The sequence below is a fragment of the Oncorhynchus mykiss genome, chromosome 22, assembly GCF_057628025.1.
Source record: "Oncorhynchus mykiss isolate SJ-2025 chromosome 22, ASM5762802v1, whole genome shotgun sequence".
In the NCBI taxonomy this organism is placed as follows: domain Eukaryota; kingdom Metazoa; phylum Chordata; class Actinopteri; order Salmoniformes; family Salmonidae; genus Oncorhynchus; species Oncorhynchus mykiss.
In genome coordinates this window covers 29,302,528-29,326,320 of record NC_143043.1, presented here as the reverse complement: position 1 = coordinate 29,326,320, position 23,793 = coordinate 29,302,528, and the positions used below count along the sequence as shown (strand labels likewise).

General features: G+C 43.2%; 1 protein-coding gene across 2 annotated transcripts; it reads left to right on the top strand.

Moving 5' to 3' along the window:
- The first annotated feature begins 1,904 nt into the window (after positions 1-1,904).
- Positions 1,905-23,285, top strand: LOC110502071 (uncharacterized). 2 transcript variants are annotated; one of them, XM_090215754.1, is made up of 14 exons: positions 1,905-3,624; positions 3,959-4,084; positions 4,404-4,502; positions 4,601-4,663; positions 4,766-4,924; positions 5,117-5,266; positions 5,383-5,541; positions 7,609-7,764; positions 7,870-7,994; positions 8,064-8,282; positions 8,560-9,031; positions 14,976-15,082; positions 16,659-16,724; positions 17,008-23,285. In XM_090215754.1, the coding sequence occupies exons 1-14, from the start codon at positions 3,594-3,596 to the stop codon at positions 21,637-21,639; spliced, it is 6,564 nt and encodes a 2,187-aa protein (XP_090071880.1). In that variant the 5' UTR covers positions 1,905-3,593; the 3' UTR covers positions 21,640-23,285. The 2 variants fall into 2 exon arrangements, with proteins under 2 accessions (XP_090071880.1, XP_090071881.1); XM_090215755.1 differs by lacking the exons at positions 1,905-3,624; positions 3,959-4,084; positions 4,404-4,502; positions 4,601-4,663 and having other exon boundaries at positions 4,854-4,924; positions 16,655-16,724.
- Positions 23,286-23,793: the final 508 nt, after the last annotated feature.

The following is a 23,793-nucleotide window of genomic DNA, read 5'->3' as shown; positions in this document are numbered from 1 at the left end:
CTTGAATACGATGGCTCACTGTTCGCTGTTGGCATTTCCTGCCTAAGTTTTCCCACTTTGCCAAAGAAGGAATCATTAAATGGTTTTGTGATGAATAAGCCATCTGATTCGATGAAAGATGGTGTTGAATATGTCTTTCTGCCCATAATTTCCTTTAAAGTACTCAAGTTTTTTCCTATCATTCTTTATATCATTGATCTTGGCTTCATATCAGTTTCTTCTTCTTTTTGATGAGTTTAGTCACATAATGTCTCACATAATGTCTCAATAAGTCAGATGTGTAGCCAGACTTATTAGCCACTCCTTTTGCCCCATCTCATTCAACCAAACTGTTGTTCAATTCCTCAATCAATCCATGGACCCTTAAAAGTTCTAACAGTCAGTTTCTTAACAGGTGCATGTTCATCAATAATTGGAAGATGCAATGTCATAAGTGCAGCGTCTGGATGCTCCTCATTAATCACATCAGACCAACAAATATTTGTAACATCATCCACATAAAAATCACAGCAAAATCTTTTGTATGATCTCTTACACGCTATTTTAGGCCCAGCTGTTGGAACTTTGGCATTCCTGGATATATCCACTATATTGTGATCACTACGTCCGATGGGTATGGATACAGCTTTAGAACGAAGTTCTACAGTATTAGTAAAAATATAAAATCAAATTTTATTTGTCACATACACATGGTTAGCAGATGTTAATGCGAGTGTAGCTAAATGCTTGTGCTTCTAGTTCCGACAATGCAGTAATAACCAACGAGTAATCTAACCTAACAATTTCACAACAGCTACCTTATACACACGCAGTCGTGGGTGAACAGGGAGTACAGGAGAGGGCTCAGAACGCACCCTTGTGGGGCCCCAGTGTTGAGGATCAGCGGGGTGGAGATGTTGTTACCTACCCTCACCACCTTGGGGGCGGCCCGTCAGGAAGTCCAGTACCCAGTTGCACAGGGCGGGGTCGAGACCCAGGGTCTCGAGCTTGAGGACGAGTTTGGAGGGTACTATTGTGTCAAATGCTGAGCTGTAGTCGATGAACAGCATTCTCACATAGGTATTCCTCTTGTCCAGATGGGTTAGGTCAGTGTGCAGTGTGGTTACGATTGCGTCGTCTGTGGACCTATTGGGGCATTTTTTTGAATGGGGCATGCTTATTTAGGATTGCGAGGAAAGCACTTTTAAAGAACAACCAGGCATCCTCTACTGACGGGATATGGTCCATATGCTTCCAGGATACCCGGGCCAGGTCGATTAGAAAGGCCTGCTCGCAGAAGTGTTTTAGGGAGCGTTTGACAGTGATGAGGGGTGGTCGTTTGACCGCGGACCCATTACGGACACAGGCAATGAGACAGTGATCGCTGAGATCCTGGTTGAAAACAGCAGAGGTGTATTTAGAGTGCAAGTTGATCAGGATGATATCTATGATGGTGCCCATGCTTACGAATTTAGGATTGTACCTGGTAGGTTCCTTGAAATTTGTGTGAGATTGAGGGCATCTAGCTAAGATTGTAGGACGGCCGGGGTGTTAAGCATGTCCCGGTTTAGGTCACAAAACAGTACGAACTCTGAAGATAGATGAGGGGCAAACAATTCACATATGGTGTCCAGGGCACAGCTGGGGGCTGAGGGGGTCTATAACAAGTGGCAACGTTGAGAGACTCATTTCTGGAAAGGTGGATTTTTAAAAGTAGAATCTCAAATTGTTGGCACAGATCTGGATAGTATGACAGAACTCTGCAGGCTATCTCTGCAGTAGATTGCAACTCCGCCCCCTTTGGCAGTTCTATCTTGTCGGAAAATGTTGTAGTTGGGGATGGAAACTTCATAATTTTTGGTGGCCTTCTTAAGCCAGGATTCAGACACGGCTAGGACATCAGGGTTGGCGGAGTGTGCTAAAGCAGTGAATAAAACAAACTTAGGGACGAGGCTTCTGATGTTAACATGCGTGAAACCAAGGCTTTTACGGTTACAGAAGTCAACAAATGAGAGCGCCTTGGGAATGGGTGTGGTGCTGGGGGCTACAGGGCCTGGGTTAACCTCTACATTACCAGAGGAACAGAGGAGGAGTAGGACGGCTAAAGGCTATAATAACTGGTCGTCTACTGTAGTGCGTTGGGGACAAAGAATAAAAGGAGAAGATTTCTAGGCGTGGTAGAATAGACTCAGAGCATAATGTACAGACAAGGGTATGGTAGGATGTGAGTATAGTGGAAGAAAACCTAGGCATTGGGTGACGAGGGCTGTCGCGTCTCTTGAGGCACCAGTTCAGCCAGGTGAGGTCTCCGCATGTGTAGAGGGTGTGACAAAATAGCTATCGAAGGCATTTAGGGCGGGGCTTGGGGCTCTACAGTGAAATAAAACAATAATAACCAACCTAAACAGCAGTAGACAAGGCATATTGACATTAGGAAGTGGCATGTGTAGCCGAGTGATCATAGGGTCCAATGAGCAGCAATAGGTGAGTCGGAGCAGTTCGGTAGGTGCTACTACGCTACGCGAGCTGGAGCTAGCGGGCCATGGCCAGCAGATGGGTCTTCGGCGACGTCACAATGGAAAAGCCTGTTGAAACCACCTCGGATGATTACGTCGGCAGACCAGTCGTGATGGATCGGCGGGGCTCCGTGTCGCCAATAAAGGGTACAGGCCAATTGGCATAAGAGGTATTGTAGCCTAGGAATTAGCTGGTAGACCTCTTTGGCTAGCTGGAAAATGGGCCTAGCTCGAGGCTAGCTCAAGGCTAACTGCTGTTTGCTTCGGGACAGAGACAGGAGTAGCCACTCGGATTGCAGCTAGCTAGCTGCGATGATCCGGTGTAATGGTCCAGAGCTTACGCTAGGAATCCGGAGATGTGGTAGAGAAAAAAGCAGTCCGATATGCTCTGGGTTGATATCGCAGGCTGTGCAGACTGGCAGGTATTGACCGAACTGAGGCTGGCTGGTGTCCGAGTTAACTGTGAAGACCGCTAGCAGTGGCTAACTGACTAATGGGCCTAGCTCAAAAGCAAACAGATAGTAACAGATCCATACCATGTTGGGTGAGGCGGGTTGCAGGAGAGTATATTCAGTCCGTAGATGGAAAGTGGGATTAAAATATATACCAAATATATACGGGAGGAAAACTATTATTTACACGGGACAAGACAAAACACACGTCCGACTGCTACGCCATCTTGGGAAAAAATGAGCATGTGTAGGGCTGTGACTTCAATCAAATCAAATGTATTTATAAAGCCCTTCTTACATGTCATAAAGTGCTGTACAGAAACCCAGCCTGAAACCCCAAACAGCAAGCAATGCAGGTGTAGAAGCACAGTGGCTAGGACAAACTAGCCAAAGACTTGAATGGAATATGACTGAAGGAGTGGGATATTTATTTTTCATGTGTCTCTTTTTTAAATTTTGTATATCGTTTTTTCCCCTTTCCAACTATCGATATTTGTTCCATAGTTTACCATCCGTACAGTAGGTGGCGGCATGCATCTCTAACGATTATTTGCGGACCGCCATAATACCATAGAAGAAGAAGGTTATTTCGGTCGAGGAACGTCACCTGCGTCTGTCTGTAAGGTGTTCCGAAGCCAGGGAAGGGATGACCGGCGAGACGGAGGCTGATATACCTGGTAAGAAAACCTGTCAAGTGTCTGTATCTCGCTTTTTTAAGCATATGGCTGTTATTTAGATAGTGTAGCACCAGTAATGTGTGGTGGTGAGCATTCGCTAACCTGTTGCTATTTCTGGCTTGCTGCGACTTAACGTTTAAATAGGTAGCTGACAACCGCTTGGCATTAGGATTTACCTACTCCTGTAACGTTAGCCTAGTGAAATCAGGGTCATTTTAGTACAACCAGACCTTGTAGGCTATATTAGACCTGTTATATTCCTAAACCCCAATGAAATGTCATAGTCTCTCTCCTGTCTGAAGGTAGTTTTTTTTTTTTTTTTTTACCGTAACAGAAACGGGAGCAGTCTTCACCTTTGGGAAGAGCAAGTTTGCTGATAATATGCCCAGTAAATTCTGGCTGAAGAATGACCATCCAGAGGAAATCTCATGTGGGGGGGATCACACTGCTGTCATAACAGGTACTACTCAGTTTGTAGCCAACTCTCTCCCATGGGAGTGGGTGACTTGGAGATGCTGTATAAAACCATAAATTATCTGTCTGTTGTTTATAAAATGACTAAGTTATTATAAATAGTTATTAACAGTTTATTGATGCTATATTGAACCTGTAATTAGTTATTGCGATGAAAAAAGGTTTTATACTTCAAGACGTGTAGTATTTAGGCATTCAAATAAAAATAATGTTTTTACAAAAAATGCATAAAAACAGTGTAATTAAGAGTTTTTTTAATAGCAGTTTATGAAATATAAGTGTAATGCCTTTTCTCCTACCTGTAGGCCATGGCAGGCTGTTCATGTTTGGAAGTAATACCTGGGGTCAGCTAGGACTTGGGTCAGAGATCAATGTCAACATCAACAAGCCCACCGCTGTGAAAGGTCAGTCAGTCCATCATGTACTAGGATTATGTTTGACTCATGTTTTGTCGAAGTTTTGCTACGTTTTGTAATGTTAAAACCTATGTTTTTTCCTTTAGCGTTGAAGTCTGAAAAAGTTAAGTTTGCATCATGTGGGAGAGACCACACAATAGTGTGCACATGTAAGAGAACCATGTTATTTTACTCTGCATTACTTGAGAGGATGTTATGAATGAATATCTGCTGTTATCATTACTTATGAGTCTTTCCCCCATGATTGTCAGGGAGTGGGCGTGTTTATGGTGCTGGCAGTAACCAGGAGGGGCAGCTTGGTTTGGGACACTGTGACGACACAAACACCTTCCACCTGCTTCATCCTTTCTCCGACCATGCACCCATCAAAATGCTTGCTGCTGGCTGCAACACCTCAGCTGCCCTAACAGGTAAGGATGATGACAGATGGGTTGTTTACTGGCATCATCAGTGTAGAGCAGTCCTATCTGTCTATCTGTCTATCTGTCTATCTGTCTATCTGTCTGTCTGTCTGTCTGTCTGTCTGTCTGTCTGTCTGTCTGTCTGTCTGTCTGTCTGTCTATCTGATCTTTCACATGCCGTCTGTGTGCTGTATTGTTAAGAGGACGGCAGGCTGTTCATGTGGGGTGATAACTCTGTGGGCCAGATCGGTCTGGGCACAGAGAGCTACACCTCAGAGCCCAGAGATGTGATGGTGGGACAGCCAGTGGCCTGGGTGTCTTGTGGATACCACCACTCAGCGTTTGTCACAGGTACACTCACACGTGCATGGTTATTTTATATTGGGATCTTAACCTTATGCATACCACATCCTGTTGTTATATAATAACGCGGCTGGGTTATTGTTGTTGGTTTGGGCTTGTTCCAGTGGATGGGGACCTCTACACGTTTGGGGAGAGTGGGAGCGGAAGACTGGGGGTATTCCCAGACCAGCTAGCCAATCACAGAGTCCCTCAACGTGTGGAAAGCATCCAGGACCCGGTCATCCAAGTGTCCTGTGGAGGGGAGCACACAGTGGCACTCACAAGTAAATACCTCTGTGAAAGACTATTACTATTAACCTTTACACATGTGAGTTCCAAATATCTCTAACGGTCGCCCCAGTGTGAGATGTTTTAATGCGCGTGATGTCAGAATGCATCACTGTTCCAAAATATGATTGTTACGCAATAGGACAGTTAACCCGTGCTGCCCTCAAACCAAGGCAGACTGCCTGCTAATCTATAGGCTACGAATTGAGGTCTGTTCCGTCTCCTCGTTAATTCACATAAGAATTAGCCCATTTCACTGTTGCTGACAATTTATGTTTTAGGCTTTACTGAGCCGGACAAACTTCTCTCTTCGACAAGAGCCCAAGCACTTCCCCAGTGTTTCCCCCAAGTAGGCATCTCTAGTCAGAACAGGCCCTGCACAAACTTTTTCCCCCTGGCAAATTTTCTGACTGGCGGCCGCGTTGTATTCATTGTTGTTTTCCTTACAAATAATAACTTTGGACATGTGTGCATTCCTATCCAAGTAAGTGCCTTATTTTCTGTATATTGTGTTGTCATTTCTACTGTAACATATTGTATGTATGTATGGAGCAAAATATATTTACTGTATTCCGATTCTTGCATAGATTGTAATGGACACAAATGATGTGTGTAAAATACTTTTTTGAAGGTTGTACTGATTATGATGAGCTAATGCTAAGCTATTTTCCAGCTATTTGTGGTGCCATGTTTGTTGACACCATACAATGCATTCTGATTGTCACATAAAGATGTCAGACAAATATGCTATAAAAAACAAGGTGAAGGGATAGTTCACTCGACTGACTTATGGTGCTTTGAAGACAACTGAGAACTGAAAAATACGAGGTCAAATCATGATGTCAGTGATCTTTAGGTCGGAAAGAGGCCCGAGTTCCTGAGTTGGAATTCTGAGGTGGATGACCGTTCAAAAATATTTTTCCCAGTCGGAGCTCTTTTTTTCCCGAGTTCCCAGTTGTCTTGAACGAAATGAAGGCGGAAGTCAGAGATATCTAGTTGTTTGAACATCAGATTGTAACTATGGTATATCAGGGTTGCCAACTTAGACCTTTCCAGGGGTTTTATTTTTATTTAACGTATAAACTTCTCCTGTGTTTGCCCCCCATTTATTGATAAATCCCCCCATCGTAGTAATATTTCCTGCATGATATGCCCCCACGATACCTTCCCCCATTTCTTCCGCCCATAGACTTAAACTCCCCACAAATGAAATGAACCCCCGCAACAAACGGTTTCATCCCTGTTTAGCTTTCACACTATGGTTAGGCTAGGCAGTAGGCTTGTATTTGGGGTAATGATCTGTGAGGTGATAACATTTTATTTGCTTTGTGATTTGTCAAAAATGGTAAATTCATGTGCTCTGGTTATTGTATACACTGTAAAAAGTACATCAAAGATTTGTAATATGCTGAAAGTTCATATTTTTCACGCATTGGGCGCAGCCATCTTCGACTTTGACTTTGACTTCAAGCATAAACAAACCTGGCTGCCAGCATAAAGAATTTAGCTGCTGTTAGTTTAGCTCACACGCATCTATTTTCTAAACAATATTACATTTCTCCCTTCTGCTCACCAGATATGTGGTATATTGTAAACAAGTTTAGTTGTTAGGTCGCTAACTTATGTTAATTTTTTTGTCAGCACAACCTGTTATTTAGACTGGTTTATGGAATGAGTTTGGATGTGTTCTGTGTGATGTTTGGATGATGAAGTTTGCATTTATCTTTTACAATAAAAGACGAAATTGAGGAATTAAGTTGTGAAGACCTTTTATTTATCATCAGTACAAAAACATTGTTTAGATGCTTTTCAGACAACAATGCTGTTTAGACACGTTTGTTGCATCATACGTTCTGTTGCCACTGTTCCAATCACATATTTGCGAAGGTACTCTGCAGGGACCACTCAACAATGATCACAAATATGTGATCGTACGTGTCAAAGGGTTAATACTAACTAAAGATACAGTACTGTTAATGAAATAAAATAGTCTGTCTACTGTTCCTAGCTGGTAACTGTCTCATCTTCTTCTACACCTCTTTCTCTTCCTCTCCATGTTCCAGAGGACAATGTGTACGCATTTGGGCGGGGGCAGCATGGGCAGCTAGGCCATGGGACCTTCCTGTTCGAGGTACCTTTGCCAAAAGCACTGGACCACTTCCGGAATGGCAGAGTCAGTCACGTAACCTGTGGAGAGAACCACACTGCAGTGATCACAGGCAATCTTCCATACTATTCTACTAGTATACACTGTTGAATGGATGTTATTCAGAAATTTGAAGCCTGAGCATTTTTCCATTGAGACCTCATTTCTCTCACTCCAGACAGTGGGATTCTATACACCTTTGGGGACGGTCGCCAGGGTAAACTAGGACTGGGGGAAGAGAACTTCACCAACCAGTTCAGACCAACACTGTGCCCACGCTTCCTCAAATACAGTGTCCAGTCAGTAAGTCAAGTAGTGTCTGTGTCTGTGTCTATGTTCGTGCACCTGCTAATACTGTGTATGTGTGTTCAGGTGGCATGTGGCGGCTCTCACATGCTGGTGCTGGCTATGCCCAGACTCCCAGAGGTTGAGGAAGTGGTGATAGAGGAGGATGATGTTACAGAGAGCATTCTGGAGTCTCTGGAGACCTACACCGAGCTGCTCCTGATGGACCCCTCCTTCCTGATGCCCAACTCACAAACCACACCTCCTCTCTGGACCCTGTCTGCTAGGGCCCGCCGCAGGGAGAGGGTGAGTACTGCCAAAACATCTGACAGTTCCAGAAAGGAGATCTGAAGTGTTGATTACAAAGGGTGACGAGTTGTGGTGTTTTGGTTGCCTTCACTGGCGACCAGTGTTGCATCACATTGCTGCACCTCAGTAATGGTCATGTGTAGTAGCCGACTTTATATGAACCAGTCTAAGTAACTACTCTTTAATACTATTATTATGGTCTGAGGGAGCAATTTAGCCCTTATGAAGCCATTATTTAGTAGATGTATCTACTTTTCTGTGTTGTGTGTTTCAGGAGAGTTCTCCAGAGCAGTTTGGCCAGATGTTCCGTAACCTTCCGCCTCTGATGTCAGGCTTCCTCAACACCTCCCTGCCCCTGTCCAGAAATATCCGCATCTCCAGAACACCATCTGAAGACCTCTGCACCTCCTCACTGTCCTCCAATCCCTCCTCAAACGACCCCCCCAGCCCCTCACTCTCCCTTAAATCCAGATCCAAAACCCCATTAACACCGTCACCCAAGTTCATATTCCCAGACCCTCCTAGCCCTTCACTCTCCTCCAAGTTCTCCCCTAAGAAGAGGCTCAGCCCATCAAAATCCCCCAAATATGCATCTAAAGAACACCTCACCCCCCCACAGTCCTTTAAATCCACACATAAACTCATCCCCACCTCCTCAGTGTCCCCTAAACCCTCCTCTGTAAAGCCCACAGATGACAAACAATCCTCCAAAATGCTGTCTGAGGGTCCCACCACACCACAGACAGGTAGCTGAATCCTACAATGCTGTCTTTCCTTTTCACCACAGTACAGTGCCTTCGGAAAGTATTCAGACCACTTGAATACTTTTGTCTTAGAATTAATTTATTTTTTATCCATTCTAGAATAAGGCTTTAACGTAATGTGTAAAAAGTGGTCTGAATAAGGCACTGTATACAGGCATAACTGCTTCCCATATTCTATGACCTATCCAGACCTGGGTTCAAATACATGGATTTCAGTATCTGGTATTTCAAATACTTTTTCTGTGTATTTGTGTATTTTCAACTACACAGCCCAAAACAATCATTCATAAAACTTAAATTAATCGCAGTCTCAAATAGCCACCTATCCCTTTTAATAGCCAGGCAACTGCACACATTTCAGCAAATAACGCCTAATTCAAATAAATACAGGGCCTATGTGAATTTTTTATGAGGTAACCATGAATTACCATGACATTTACAAGGTTTAATATTTGAATTTGGTAAATAAAATAATTCAGTGATGACTTGAAAAAATTGTCAATCATCCGATTTTTATCGCCAGTAAGAAACTGCTAGCCAATGGCTACTAACAGCTGAGAGCTGCAACTAACTGGCAGGCACAAAAACCATCAACATTCTAGGGAGAACAGACCCCCAGAAATTGGCCGATCACATTCTAGTGGAGAAAGTAAAAACTGCCAAAAATGCACAGTCAAGAGGAGAATAATTATTCTGTCAATTAAACGTTTTTATTTTTCGAATAGAGGCATACTAAGACAAAACGTGACACAACGTGTAAATGATAACACATTAGTGCAGGAAATGAAGACATTTATTAAAATGCTGGAAGTGCATGCTGGAATTCAACAATTAACAATGCAAATGAGCAAACGTTGTGTTAATTATGGAAGTAGACGCCTGGCTCAAACAGAAGCCTTTCTCTAATAAACAGCTGTTGTGATCAGTGATTCAAGCAAATAAATGTCTGGGCTATTAATTGAAGTTTTACAGACTTTTATTTGTAAAAACCAAATAGTCTGCCAAATTGTATTTAACAGTATGTTCAAGTACTTATTTCAAATAGTATTTTCAAATACCTGGGTTAAAAGTATTTGAGTGTATTTGAGTCAGTGTATTTTAGTTTTCAAATACTTTCCAAGTGTATTTCCAAATGCATTATAATATTTTTTTAATAAAATACCAGTCAAAAGTTTGCGCTCAACAGTGCATCCCACTTGTAAAGCCATCCGAAACGGTGAATCCCACTTGTAAAGCCATCTTTAAGACTAAACTTTGGCTAGCCTATCCTTCCTCCTAGACTTTAATTGTTGCTTTTATATATTTGATTCTTGCCTTTATTTATTTATACATACACACACACACACACACACACACACACTACCATTTAAAACTTTGGGGTCACCTTGTTTTCCATGAAATATAGTCAAGACGTTGACAAGGTTATAAATAATGATTTTTAATTTAAATAATAATTGTGTCCTTTGCTTTCGTCAAATAATCCTCCATTTGCAGAAATTACAGCCTTGCAGATCTTTGGCATTCTAGTTGTCCATTTTTTTGAGGTAATCTGAAGAGATTTCACCCCATGCTTCCTGAAGCACCTCCCACAAATTGGATTGACTTGATGGGTATTTCTTACGTACCATACGGTCAAGTTGCTCCCACAACAGCTCAATAGGGTTGCGATCCAGTGACTGTGCTGGCTACTCCATTACAGACAGAATACCAGCTGACTGCTTCTTTCCTAAATAGTTATTGCATAGTTTGGAGCTGTGCTTTGGGTCATTGTCCTGTTGTAGGTGGAAATTGGCTTCAATTAAGCTCCGTCCACAGGGTATGACTTGGTGTTGCAAAATGTAGTGATAGTCTTCCTTCTTCAAGATCCCTTTTACCCTGTACAAATCTCCCACTTTACTGCCACCAAAGTACCCCCTGCTTGACAGATGGCGTCAAGCACTCCTCCACATATTTTACTTTTTTCTGCGTCTCACAAATGTTTTTCTTTGTGATCCGACACCTCAAACTTAGATTGGTCTGTCCATAACACTTTTTTACAATCTTTTTCTGTCCAGTGTCTGTGTTATTTTGCCCATCTGAATCTTTTCTTTATATTGGACATTCTGAGATAGGGCTTTTTCTTTGCAAATCGGCCTAGAAGGCCAGCATCCCGGAGTCGCCTCTTCGCTGTTTACGTTGAGACTGGTGTTTTGCGCGTACTATTTAATGAAGCTGCCAGTTAAGGACTTGTGAGGTGCCTGTTTCTCAAACTAGACAGTCTAATGTACTTGTCCTCTTGCTCAGTTGTGCACCGGGGCCTCCCACTCCTCTTTCTATTCTGGTTAGGGCCAGTTTGCGCTGTTCTGTGAAGGGAGTAGCACACAGCATTGTACGCTGTTTCTTGGCAATTTCTCGCATGGAATAGCCTTAATTACTCAGAACAAGAATAGACTGACGAGTTTCAGAAGAAAGTCTTTGTTTCTGGCCTTTTTGAGCCTGTAATCAAACCCACAAATGCTGATGCTCCAGATACGCAACTAGATATGCAACAGATACGCAAAAAACAAGGACATTTCTTAGTGACCCCAAACCTTTTAACGGTAGTGTATATATATATATATATATATATATATATATATATATATATATATATATATATATATATATATATATACAGTTGAAGTCAGAAGTTTACATACACTTAGGTTAGAGTCATTAAAATTAGTTTTTCAACCACTCCACACATTTCTTGTTAACAAACTATAGTTTTGGCATGTCGGTTAGGACATCTACTTTGTGCATGACACAAGTACTTTTTCCAACAATTGTTTACAGACAGATTATTACACTTATTCACTGTATCACAATTTCAGTGGGTCAGAAGTTTACATACACTAAGTAGACTGTGCCTTTAAACAGCATGACAAAATGATGTCATGGCTTTAGAAGCTTCTAATGGGCTAACTGACATAATTTGAGTCAATTGGAGGTGTACCTGTGGATGTATTTCAAGGCTTACCTTCAAACTCAATGCCTCGTTGCTCGACATCATGGGAAAATCATAAGAAATCAGCCAAGACCTCAGAAAAATATTGTAGTCCTCCACAAGTCTGGTTCATCCTTGGGAGCTATTTCCAAACGCCTGAAGGTACCACGTTCATCTGTACAAACAATATTACACAAGTATAAACACCATGGGACCACGCAGCCATCATACCGCTCAGGAAGGAGATGCATTCTGTCTCCTAGAGATGAACGTACTTTGGTGTGAAAAGTGCAAATCAATCCCAGAACAACAGCAAAGGACCTTGTGAAACTGCTGGAGGAAACAGGTACAAAAGTATCTATATCCACAGTAAAATGAGTCCAATATCGACATAACCTGAAAGGTCGCTCAGCAAGGAAGAAGCCACTGCTCCAAAACCGCCATTAAAAAGCCAGACTACAGTTTGCAACTGCACATGGGGATGTAGATTGTACTTTTTGGAGAAATGTCCTCTGGTCTGATGAAACAAAAATAGAACTGTTTGGCCATACTGACCATCGTTATGTTTGGAGGAAAAAATGGGGGGACTTGCAAGCCGAAGAACGCCATCCCAACCGTGAAGCACGGGGTGGCAGCATCATGTTGTGGGGGTGCAAGGCTGCAGGAGGGACTGATGCAATTCACAAAATGGATGGCTTTATTAGCAAGGAAAATTACATGGATATATTGAAGCAACATCTCAAGACATCAGTCAGGAACTTAAAGCTTGGTTGGAAATGGGTCTTCCAAATGGACAAGCATGTCAACTGTGTGTGTATATATATATATATATATATATATATATAAGAAAACCCTTGAATGAGTAGGTGTGCCCAAATGTTTGACTGGTACTTTATATGTAAGTTTGGACACACCTACTTTGGACTGGTACATATATATTATATGTGTATGTATGTATACAGTCCCAGTCAAAAGTTTGGACACACCTATTCATTCAAGGGTTTTTCTTTATTTTTACTATTTTGTACATTGTAGATTAATAGTGAAGACATCAAATGTGAAATAACACATATGGAATCATCTAGTAACCAAAAAAGTGTTAAACAAATCCAAATCTGTTTTACATTTTAGATTCTTCAAAGTAGCCACTTTGCCTTGATGACAGCTTTGCACACTCTTGGCTTTCTGTCAAACAAGTTCATGAGGAATGCTTTTCCAACTGTTTTGAAGGAGTTGCCACATTACCTGAGCACTTGTTGGCTGATTTTCCTTCACTCTGCGGTCCAACTCATCCCAAACCATCTCAATTGGGTTGAGGTCAGGTGATTGTGGAGGCCAGGTCATCTGATGCAGCACTCCATTACTCTCCTTCTTGGTCAAATGGCCCTAACCCAGCCTGGAGGTATGTTTTTGGGTCATTGTCCTGTTGAAAAACAAATGATAGTCCCACTAAGCGCAAACCAGATGGGATGGCGTATCGCTGCAGAATGCTGTGGTGCCATGCTGGTTAAGTGTTCCTTGAATTCTAAATAAATCATAGACAGTGTCACCAGCGAAACACCCCAACAATATCACACCTCCTCCTCCTCCATGCTGCACGGTGGGAACCACACATGCAGAGATCCTAGCATTCACATACTCTGCGTCTCACAAAGACACGGTGGTGGGAACCAAAAATTTGGACTCATCACACCAAAGGACAGATTTCTACCAGTCTAATGTCCATTGCTCGTGTTTCTTGGCCCAAGCAAGTCTCTTCTTATTATTGGTGTCCTTTAGTAGTGAATTCTTTGCAGCAATTTGACCACGAGGACCGGATTCACGCAGTCTCCTCTGAACAGTTTTTGTTTAGTGTTTGTGTCTTTTACTTGAACTTTGTGAAGCATTTATTTGGGCTGCAATCTGAGATGCCGTTAACTCTAATGAACTTACCTCTGTAGCAGAGGTAACTCTGGATCTTCCTTTCCTGTGGCGGTCCTCATGAGAGCCAGTTTCATCATAGCGCTTGATGGTTTTTGCGACTGCACTTGAAGAAACTTTCAAAGTTCTTGACATTTTCCGGATTGACTGACCTTCATGTCTTAAGATCGGTGTCCCTAAACCGGAACGGTTGTTGTTAATATGCGCTAATGTGACTAGAATGACATTGTAAATAGCAGCCAACTTTCCAGGACATATACAGTAGACATGTCTTATGTGGGCAGAAAGCTTATATTCTTGTTAATCTAACTGCACTGTCCAATTTACAGTCGCTATTAGAGTGAAAAAGACCATGCTATTGTTTAAGGAGAGTACTCAACAACAAAACACTTATCATGGCAACTGGTTTGATATATTCACCTCTGAAGGTAAATAATGTACTTACATTCAGTAATCTTGCTCTGATTTGTCATCCTGTCTTAATGTAATGATGGACTGTCGTTTCTCTTTGCGTATTTGAGCTGTTCTTGCCATAAAATGGACTTGGTCTTTTAACAAATAGCGATATCTTCTGTATACTACCCCTACCTTGTCACAACACAACTGATTGGATCAAACACATTGAGATGGAATGAAATTCCACAAATTAACGTTTAACAAGGCACACCTGTTAATTGAAATTCATTCCAGGTGACTACCTCCTGAATGCCAAGAGTGTGCAACGCTGTCATCAAGGCAAAGGGTGGCTACTTTGAAGAATCTCAAATATATTTTGATTTGTTTAACACTTTTTTGTTACTACATGATTCCATCTGTGTTATTTGATAGTTTTGATGTATTCACTATTATTCTACAATGTAGAACATAGTAAAAAATAAAGAAAAACCATTGAGTAGGTGTGTCTAAACTTTTGACTGGTACTGTATATCTGAATTCTTACATTGAATGTATGTGAAAGTAATTGAGATTTTTGAAATAGTATTTTAACCCAAGTCTGGACCTATCCCAGTGCAGCCATGTTCTCAGTATCTGTATTTACAGAGAGGACCAAGGACACTGTGATAGAAGCAACTGACAACCGGATGCTCATTGAGAATTTGGAGAAGAACATGGATGAAGAGGACAATAAAGACATGTTGCCAGACCTGGTGAGTACATTGGTTTTATTATAGAATATTACAATTTGTAGCATGTGTTATGTGTAGGTAGGTATGCTGTCTTGCTTTCTTCTGAGGTACAGTATGTGGGCTCCATGTCTTTGGCCTGGGATCATAATGATCTCTGTTCCCCTCTACGTTTGTCTGGGTTTTCTGTTCTCCTTTACTTTGGTCTGTGGCCTGGGTGCTCCAAGGCAGGAAACAGTGTTTGCAGGCAGTCTTTGAGTATTCCAGGAAAATGTGCATAGCTCAGCGTGTGTGTGTGTGTGTGTGTGTGTGTGTGTGTGTGTGTGTGTGTGTGTGTGTGTGTGTGTGTGTGTGTGTGTGTGTGTGTGTGTGTGTGTGTGTGTGTGTGTGTGTGTGTGTGTGTGTGTGTGTGTGTGTGTGAGATAGGGGGGGCATTTTCCATTTGGTGGAACACAGGGGGGAAACCCAAAACCATTCATTTTAATTGTACTTGTTTTGGGATCTCTCCATCTGTTTCTGTATCTGTCTTACGCTCATTTGCTTTTCCAAGAAAACATGTCATAAGTCTCCTCAAGGCAGCTTCAGTGCTACAGATGGCTCCTGCCAATAAACAAATGTGTTTGAGCTTAACCCATGTCCCTGCCACCATCTCTCCCATCACCATACACACACAGAACAAGTATACACATGCACACACACATACAGCACCTCCTTGTGTGTAGCTAATCCATAGTGTTGACTTGGCTGGGATGACGACACACTTCACGTCCATGTTTCCATGACTCCTGCTGAGGGAGACTGTGAGGGAGTCTCCTGTGTTCAGATGAGAAGCGTATTTAGCTACACATAGCCAAACACTGCCACAGAAGCTGGATGCTTTTAGTGATACAAGCACAATGTTTTTACCAACAATATCTTCATCACAGTCTTCATCAGACCATGCTTGTTGCAGCACACAATGACATCCAGCACTGTGAACAACAGACGTGGAGGAGAGAGAGCAGCTAGAGAAACACATGATATTGGGAAGACCAGGCTTTTCTTTTCGTTGTGCTTCCTCTCCCATGCATCTGAGGTCATTCTTTACACAGAGCCATTACAGTGTCTTGCGTGCTATGAGCCTGAGTGTATACTGTACAGGTTTTATCTAGTCCATGAGAGCCTCTGAGGTGTAGTATATGAGAAGTTATGAGATGGATGAGTTTGGCACACATTGATGAAGGTGCATATGTTAATGAATTGTATGGAAAATCTTCTAATAAAGGTTGCCTTGGCAATGAGCACCCTCTCATTATCTTAGATTATCATTTATTTCCAGCAGAGATGGGGAAAAAATAGAGGGATTGAATCGCCATGCGTCTTAGTTCTTCCTACCGGCCTCTAGTTATGTGGTTTGTAGGCTCATGCTTGCCTGCAGGAAAGCTGATTACACACACTTTGTTTACATTCCTGATGGAAAGAAGATTATAGCTTTTGTGTTGTAACCCTTTATAGTGGTTTCATTGTAAGAACTTCTATGTAAGTATTGCCGTATCTCTATATAGTTCAATGAGATGTTGAGTTTGGTTGTGAGACTTGTGTCCCGTTCTCTTTGAGGCAGGCATTACCATCAGGAGGAGATTTTGGCGATGAGACTGGGACTACATCTGCAGAACAGAAGGATAAGGTATGTTATTGTATTTACTGGAAGGGAGAGGAAATAGTCTTTCTCCTTTTGTCCTTTACTACACTCTACCTTTAGCTACTTTATTCTGCTTTACACTTTACTGTCTCCTCTTTATGTTTCAAATCCTTCTCTCTTTTTCTCTACTCTTTGAATATTCTCTCTTTTTGCAAAACCTTATCCTGTTTTCATCTAATTCTTCCTTTGCTCTCTTACTTTTATTTCTCTTTACAACTTTCTCTGTCTTTCTCTTTCTGTCTCCTTCACTCTTTCTCTATCGCTCCAGGAACATAAAAAGGGTCGGGCTCTGAGGAGAGCTGTTAAGGAGGCAGAAATGGAGGTTGAACAAGCCCGGGCCAACAGGAAGCCGCAGCTACTTTCTCATAAGGCCCTTCCCACCGAGCTTCTGAGAGGCTCCAGCTTGAGTTCATTAAAGGCAGAGGGCACGCCCCCAAAGAGCCCCAAATGCTTAATGAACCCTCAGACCCCAGCCAGCGGCAAGGAAAACATTGTCTTGACAGGAGAAAATTCTGGCATCAAAGTGAACACCAGTAAACTGACAGGTAGTAATCTGCAAAGCACAGGTAAAGCAGGGTCTAAACCAATTTCACCAGCAAAGAAACAAAGCAAGTTATCCGTATCGAAACCTAGCACTCCTACACACAGCCAGATCCAGATATCTGTGTCTAAACCCAGCGCTCCAAAACATGGTCAAAACAAACTGTCTGAATCTAAACCCAGCACTCCAAAACATGGTCAAAACAAACCTTCTGAATCTAAACCCAGCACTCCAAAACATGGTCAAAACAAACTGTCTGAATCTAAACCCAGCACTCCAAAACATGGTCAAAACAAACTGTCTGAATCTAAACCCAGCACTCCAAAACATGGTCAAAACAAACTGTCTGAATCTAAACCCAGCACTCCAAAACATGGTCAAAACAAACTGTCTGAATCTAAACCCAGCACTCCAAAACATGGTCAAAACAAACTGTCTGAATCTAAACCCAGCACTCCAAAACATGATCAAAACAAGCTGTCTGAGATGAATAAAGGTACAGAGATGAAAGGTAAAGGCCCTGTAAAAGTTCAAGGTAAAGAGGCTTTCAAAGACAAGAAATCTAAAATTACAGCAGAAGATACTAAAACAATTGAAGTTCAAAATAAACCACTTCAAGAGATCGTGTCCCCTCCAGTCAAAGTTAAAGGTAAACCTGTGGAAAAGGAAACAACTCCAATTAACGCTACTGCTGAAACCATTCCTTTGAAAGTAAAGAGCATTCCCAAGAAGATTGTAGATGATAACAAACCATCTGAATGTAAAGGCACTCCAATAAAAGCAAAAAAGAAGGCAAAAGAGGTGAATGAAGAGAAGATGGAAGAGTCTATTACTTTCAACGAGTCAGGGACAACAGTGGGGAACAAAATGGCAGTTAAAGATAAAGGCAAAGAAAAAGAAAGTGCACCCACCAAAACAAAAAATGTGCCCAAACCAAAAGATGTTGAAGCGAAACTAACTGAGTTAGAGGGAGCCCCAGTGAAACTGAAAAGCAAGCCAACAGAGGTTTCCAGCCAAGCAGTCTTAGTAGAACCTACCTCAAAGGCCAAATCACCAGTCACATCACTCTCATTATCAGATGCACTACCTCAAAATGCTGGAGATAAGAAGTCAACAAAGTCACTTGTTGTCTGTCAGGTCAGGGATAGAGTGGAGGTCCCAGGGGAAGATGCCTTTGATGAATCCCAGGAGGGGAAGCCTAGCTGGGGAGGATTTCTCAGCGATGCAGCCTCTCTCCTTCCAGATGTGGGGATGGCGGGGACAGCCATGGGGGTCCTGAGTGAGGCGGTGACCAGCGTGAGGGGGATTCAGTCGGAGAGTGACACAGACACTTCTATCCCTCCTCGGCGGTCCAGCCGGGTAGAGAGGTTCACCAAACAGAGCGCCATCACCCAGCCTTCCTCCACATCACCCTCTTCTTCAACATCAGATCCAAGCACAGCTGAGCAAAGCAAGAGGACTGACACCCGCATCGGCACCCTCAGGAATTCTGATCGGGAAGTGGGGAGCAGGATTTTTGAGAAGGACCCAGAAACCACAGAGGCTGCTAGCGAGAGGTCAGGAGGTCAGGCCAAGGTCGATTATGATGAGAACTCTAGTAGTCAAAGTTCGGGAGCTGAGGATGATGAAGATAAAGAGTCCACAAAGAGACATGGAGATGGGACAGAAATGGAGAGCACCAAACAAGAGGAAAAAGAGGATTACAGAAGTGTTAAGGGTCTGGAAGATAACAGTGAAGACAGTGATACTGTGGCCAGCGGAGAGGGAGAGGAGGGTAGAGAAGAAAAGAGTGAAGACAGCGAGGGCGCGGAAGAAGAAAAGAGTGAAGAGAGCGAGGGCGCAGAGGCAGAAGAAAAGAGTGAAGACAGCGAGGGCGCGGAAGAAGAAAAGAGTGAAGACAGCGAGGGCGCAGAGGCAGAAGAAAAGAATGAAGACAGCGAGGGCGCGGAAGAAGAAAAGAGTGAAGAGAGTGAGGGCGCGGAAGAAGAAAAGAATGAAGAGAGCGAGGGCGCGGAAGAAGAAAAGAGTGAAGAGGATGCGGAGGCGGAAGAAGAAGAAACGAGTGATAGTGTGGGGACAGGAGGGGGGGAGGAGGAAGACGAGAGGTGTGAGAGTGAGGGGACAGGAGGGGGGGAGGAGGAAGACGAGAGGTGTGAGAGTGAGGGGACAGGAGAGTGGGAACAGGGAGAGAAGAGTGATAGTGATGTGACTATAAAGGGGGAGGAGGAAGAAGAGAAAATTGATGAGGGCACAGTACAGGGGGAGGAGAAAGAAGAGAAGAGTGATAGTGAGGGGACAAGTGATGGGGAGGAGAGCAAAGAGAGTGATTCTGAGGCAAGCCTAGAGGAGGAGGGAGACGAGACGAGTGCACAGAGTGAGGGGGAAGGAGAAGAGGGCGAAAGTGGTTCTGGGACAAGTAGAGAGGAGGAGATGAGTGAAGAAGAGTCCAGTGATGAAGAGAGTGGGGATAAAGAGGAAGAGGAGGAGAGCAATTCGAGTGAGTATGAAAATGAGGAGAGTGGTGATGAATCCAGAAGTGAGGCTGAGAGCAAGAGTGAGGTATCAGCAGAAGAGAAAGAAGATAAACAAGCAGAAAGTAAAGCCACTGAGTCAGCAGAGGAGGAAGGAGAGAACCAAGAAGAGGAAGAGAGTGGAGCAGAGGAGGAAGGAGAGAACCAAGAAGACGAAGAGAGTGGAGCAGAGGAGGTAGGAGAGAACCAAGAAGAGGAAGAGAGTGGAGCAGAGGAGGAAGGAGAGAACCAAGAAGATGAAGAGAGTGGAGCAGAGGAGGAAGGAGAGAACCAAGAAGACGTAGGGAGTGGAGCAGAGGAGGAAGGAGAGAACCAAGAAGATGAAGGGAGTGGAGCAGAGGAGGAAGGAGAGAACCAAGAAGATGAAGAGAGTGGAGCAGAGGAGGAAGGAGAGAACCAAGAAGACGTAGGGAGTGGAGCAGAGGAGGAAGGAGAGAACCAAGAAGATGAAGAGAGTGGAGCAGAGGAGGAAGGAGAGAACCAAGAAGATGAAGAGAGTGGAGCAGAGGAGGAAGGAGAGAACCAAGAAGACGTAGGGAGTGGAGCAGAGGAGGAAGGAGAGAACCAAGAAGATGAAGAGAGTGGAGCAGAGGAGGAAGGAGAGAACCAAGAAGAGGAAGAGAGTGGAGCAGAGGAGGAAGGACAGAACCAAGAAGAGGAAGAGAGTGGAGCAGAGGAGGAAGGAGAGAACCAAGAAGAGGAAGAAAGTGGAGCAGAGGAGGAGGGAGAGGAGAAGGAAAGTAGTGAAAGTAAAGAAAATGAGGAGGAGGCAGGCGTAAGTGAGGAGGAGGGGGAGGAAGATGAAGAAAGTGGAGAAGGTGAGGATGATGCAGGAGAGGGGGAAGCAGTTGAGGGTGAGGATGAAAAGGAAGGTGAAAAGGATGAGAACAACGAAGTTGAAGAGGGTGAGGAGGGACGAGAAGATGATGAGAAAGAAGCCAGGGGAGAGGAAGAGGTTGAAGGTGGAAAAGGTGAGGAGGAGGAGGAAGAAGAAGAAGAAGAAGAAGAAGAAGAAGAGGGAGACAAAGAAGCAGAAGGAGAAAAGGAAGGAGAGGAAGAGGGAGAGGAGGAGGAAGAAGAAAGACAGCAAGGAGAGGGGGAGGATGAAGGAAAGGAAGAGGGTGAAGAAGAAGAGGAAATTAAGAATAGAGAAGATCAAGGAGAAGGAAAGGATGAGGATATGAAAGAAAGAGAAGAGAATAATGAGAAGAAAGGAGAGGATGAGAGTGAAAAGGGGGATGGTGAAAAACAGGAAGAGGAGAAAGAGGAAAGAAGAGTGCATGAAGAGAGAGATGAGGAAGCAAATAAACAAAAAGAGGAAAGGGAGTGGCAAGAGGAGGAAGATGAGGAAGTGAAGGGAAAAAACGGGGAGGGGGAGGAGAAGGGGGGAGGTAAAAAAGAAGGGAAAGAAAATAAGACAAGTGATTTGGAGGTAGAACAAGAGGAGGAAGAAGAGGGCGCATGTGAACAGAAAGGGGAGATGGATGAGGAGGAAACGGGAGAGGAGGAAGGGGAAGGAGAAGAAGAGGAAGAGGAGAAAGATAGTAAAGGAGAGGAAGAGGAGGAAGAGGGAGAGGAAGAAGAAGAGGGAGAGGGGGAGGAAGAAGAAGAGAGAAAATCACAGAAAGGGATAAAGAAAGGGTCACAGAGCGTACCACCTAAAGCAGCTCCCCCCAGCAGGAAAGGGAAGGAAGAGCCCCCAATGGAGAAACCCAAACCACCGGCCCGCACCAAGCTGAGGACCACAGGGGGAAAACAGGCCAATGGAACCCAAGAATCCCAACAGTTCTGGAACAATGTCTTACCCCAGTACCTGGAGCTGAAGTGAAATATACTGGACATCAATGGTTCCCAATTTTATTTGGGTCAGAACCCATAACCTGACTGTTAATAACAGCTGGAATGGGTCTGGACCTCAGAAAACTAAGCCAGGTGCTCAATATACAGCACGACCCTACGTAAACTCCTTGAATTTAATCAATATCTGCATACAATTTACACAATATGCCCACTGTACTGTAAGGTACTGAACTGAGTGTACTCATGCACTATACTGTACTGAATTGTAATATACAGTGCCTTGCGAAAGTATTCGGCCCCCTTGAACTTTGCGACCTTTTGCCACATTTCAGGCTTCAAACATAAAGATATAAAACTGTATTTTTTTGTGAAGAATCAACAACAAGTGGGACACAATCATGAAGTGACATTTATTGGATATTCTGATTTATTGGATCTCTGAATGATCCAATGTTGACCTAAATGACTAATGATGATAAATACAATCCACCTGTGTGTAATCAAGTCTCCGTATAAATGCACCTGCACTGTGATAGTCTCAGAGGTCCGTTAAAAGCGCAGAGAGCATCATGAAGAACAAGGAACACACCAGGCAGGTCCGAGATACTGTTGTGAAGAAGTTTAAAGGCGGATTTGGATACAAAAAGATTTCCCAAGCTTTAAACATCCCAAGGAGCACTGTGCAAGTGATAATATTGAAATGGAAGGAGTATCAGACCACTGCAAATCTACCAAGACCTGGCCGTCCCTCTAAACTTTCAGCTCATACAAGGAGAAGACTGATCAGAGATGCAGCCAAGAGGCCCATGATCACTCTGGATGAACTGCAGAGATCTACAGCTGAGGTGGGAGACTCTGTCCATAGGACAACAATCAGTCGTATATTGCACAAATCTGGCCTTTATGGAAGAGTGGCAAGAAGAAAGCCCTTTCTTAAAGATATCCATAAAAAGTGTTGTTTAAAGTTTGCCACAAGCCACCTGGGAGACACACCAAACATGTGGAAGAAGGTGCTCTGGTCAGATGAAACCAAAATTGAACTTTTTGGCAACAATGCAAAACGTTATGTTTGGCGTAAAAGCAACACAGCTGAACACACCATCCCCACTGTCAAACATGGTGGTGGCAGCATCATGGTTTGGGCCTGCTTTTCTTCAGCAGGGACAGGGAAGATGGTTAAAATTGATGAGAAGATGGATGGAGCCAAATACAGGACCATTCTGGAAGAAAACCTGATGGAGTCTGCAAAAGACCTGAGACTGGGACGGAGATTTGTCTTCCAACAAGACAATGATCCAAAACATAAAGCAAAATCTACAATGGAATGGTTCAAAAATAAACATATCCAGGTGTTAGAATGGCCAAGTCAAAGTCCAGACCTGAATCCAATCGAGAATCTGTGGAAAGAACTGAAAACTGCTGTTCACAAATGCTCTCCATCCAACCTCACTGAGCTCGAGCTGTTTTGCAAGGAGGAATGGGAAAAAAATGTCAGTCTCTCGATGTGCAAAACTGATAGAGACATACCCCAAGCGACTTACAGCTGTAATCGCAGCAAAAGGTGGCGCTACAAAGTATTAACTTAAGGGGGCTGAATAATTTTGCACGCCAAATTTTTCAGTTTTTGATTTGTTAAAAAAGTTTGAAATATCCAATAAATGTCGTTCCACTTCATGATTGTGTCCCACTTGTTGTTGATTCTTCACAAAAAAATACAGTTTTATATCTTTATGTTTGAAGCCTGACATGTGGCAAAAGGTTGCAAAGTTCAAGGGGGCCGAATACTTTCGCAAGGCACTGTACAGATATTTGTATTAAATAAAGAGAAATTGAGAATTTCACAGGACTGTCAGGAGCAAAGACTGTTTTTCTAGTAGATATAGTAAACATAGTTAAAGATGATTGTTCTGTCTCTATACCTAGGCGATAGGGTATCATTAACCCCTAGAGTTCAGTATACTGTAATTATAGATGAATGTACTATGACTGTCTGGAAGGGCACTTGGAGCCAGCAGAAGACATGGGATCCACTTCTAGAATCTAAAACATCCATTTCTGCAGTACATGTAGGAGAAACAAACACGTGCACAGTCACGCGCACACACATGCAGTTTTTTGTGTTTCAGCCTAGTTCAGTCTGGTTTGGTGTTATTGTTATTATAGTTCCTGAGAGGCTACTGCA

What these genes read in the sequence shown, in the direction of transcription:
- LOC110502071 (XM_090215754.1), top strand. Translation starts at nt 3,594, where the DNA reads ATGACCGGCGAGACGGAGGCTGATATACCTG. An exon ending in CACCTCAGCTGCCCTAACAG is followed by an intron (nt 4,925 to 5,116) that starts GTAAGGATGATG and finishes TGTATTGTTAAG; the next exon opens with AGGACGGCAGGCTGTTCATG. An exon ending in AAGACATGTTGCCAGACCTG is followed by an intron (nt 15,083 to 16,658) that starts GTGAGTACATTG and finishes TCTTTGAGGCAG; the next exon opens with GCATTACCATCAGGAGGAGA.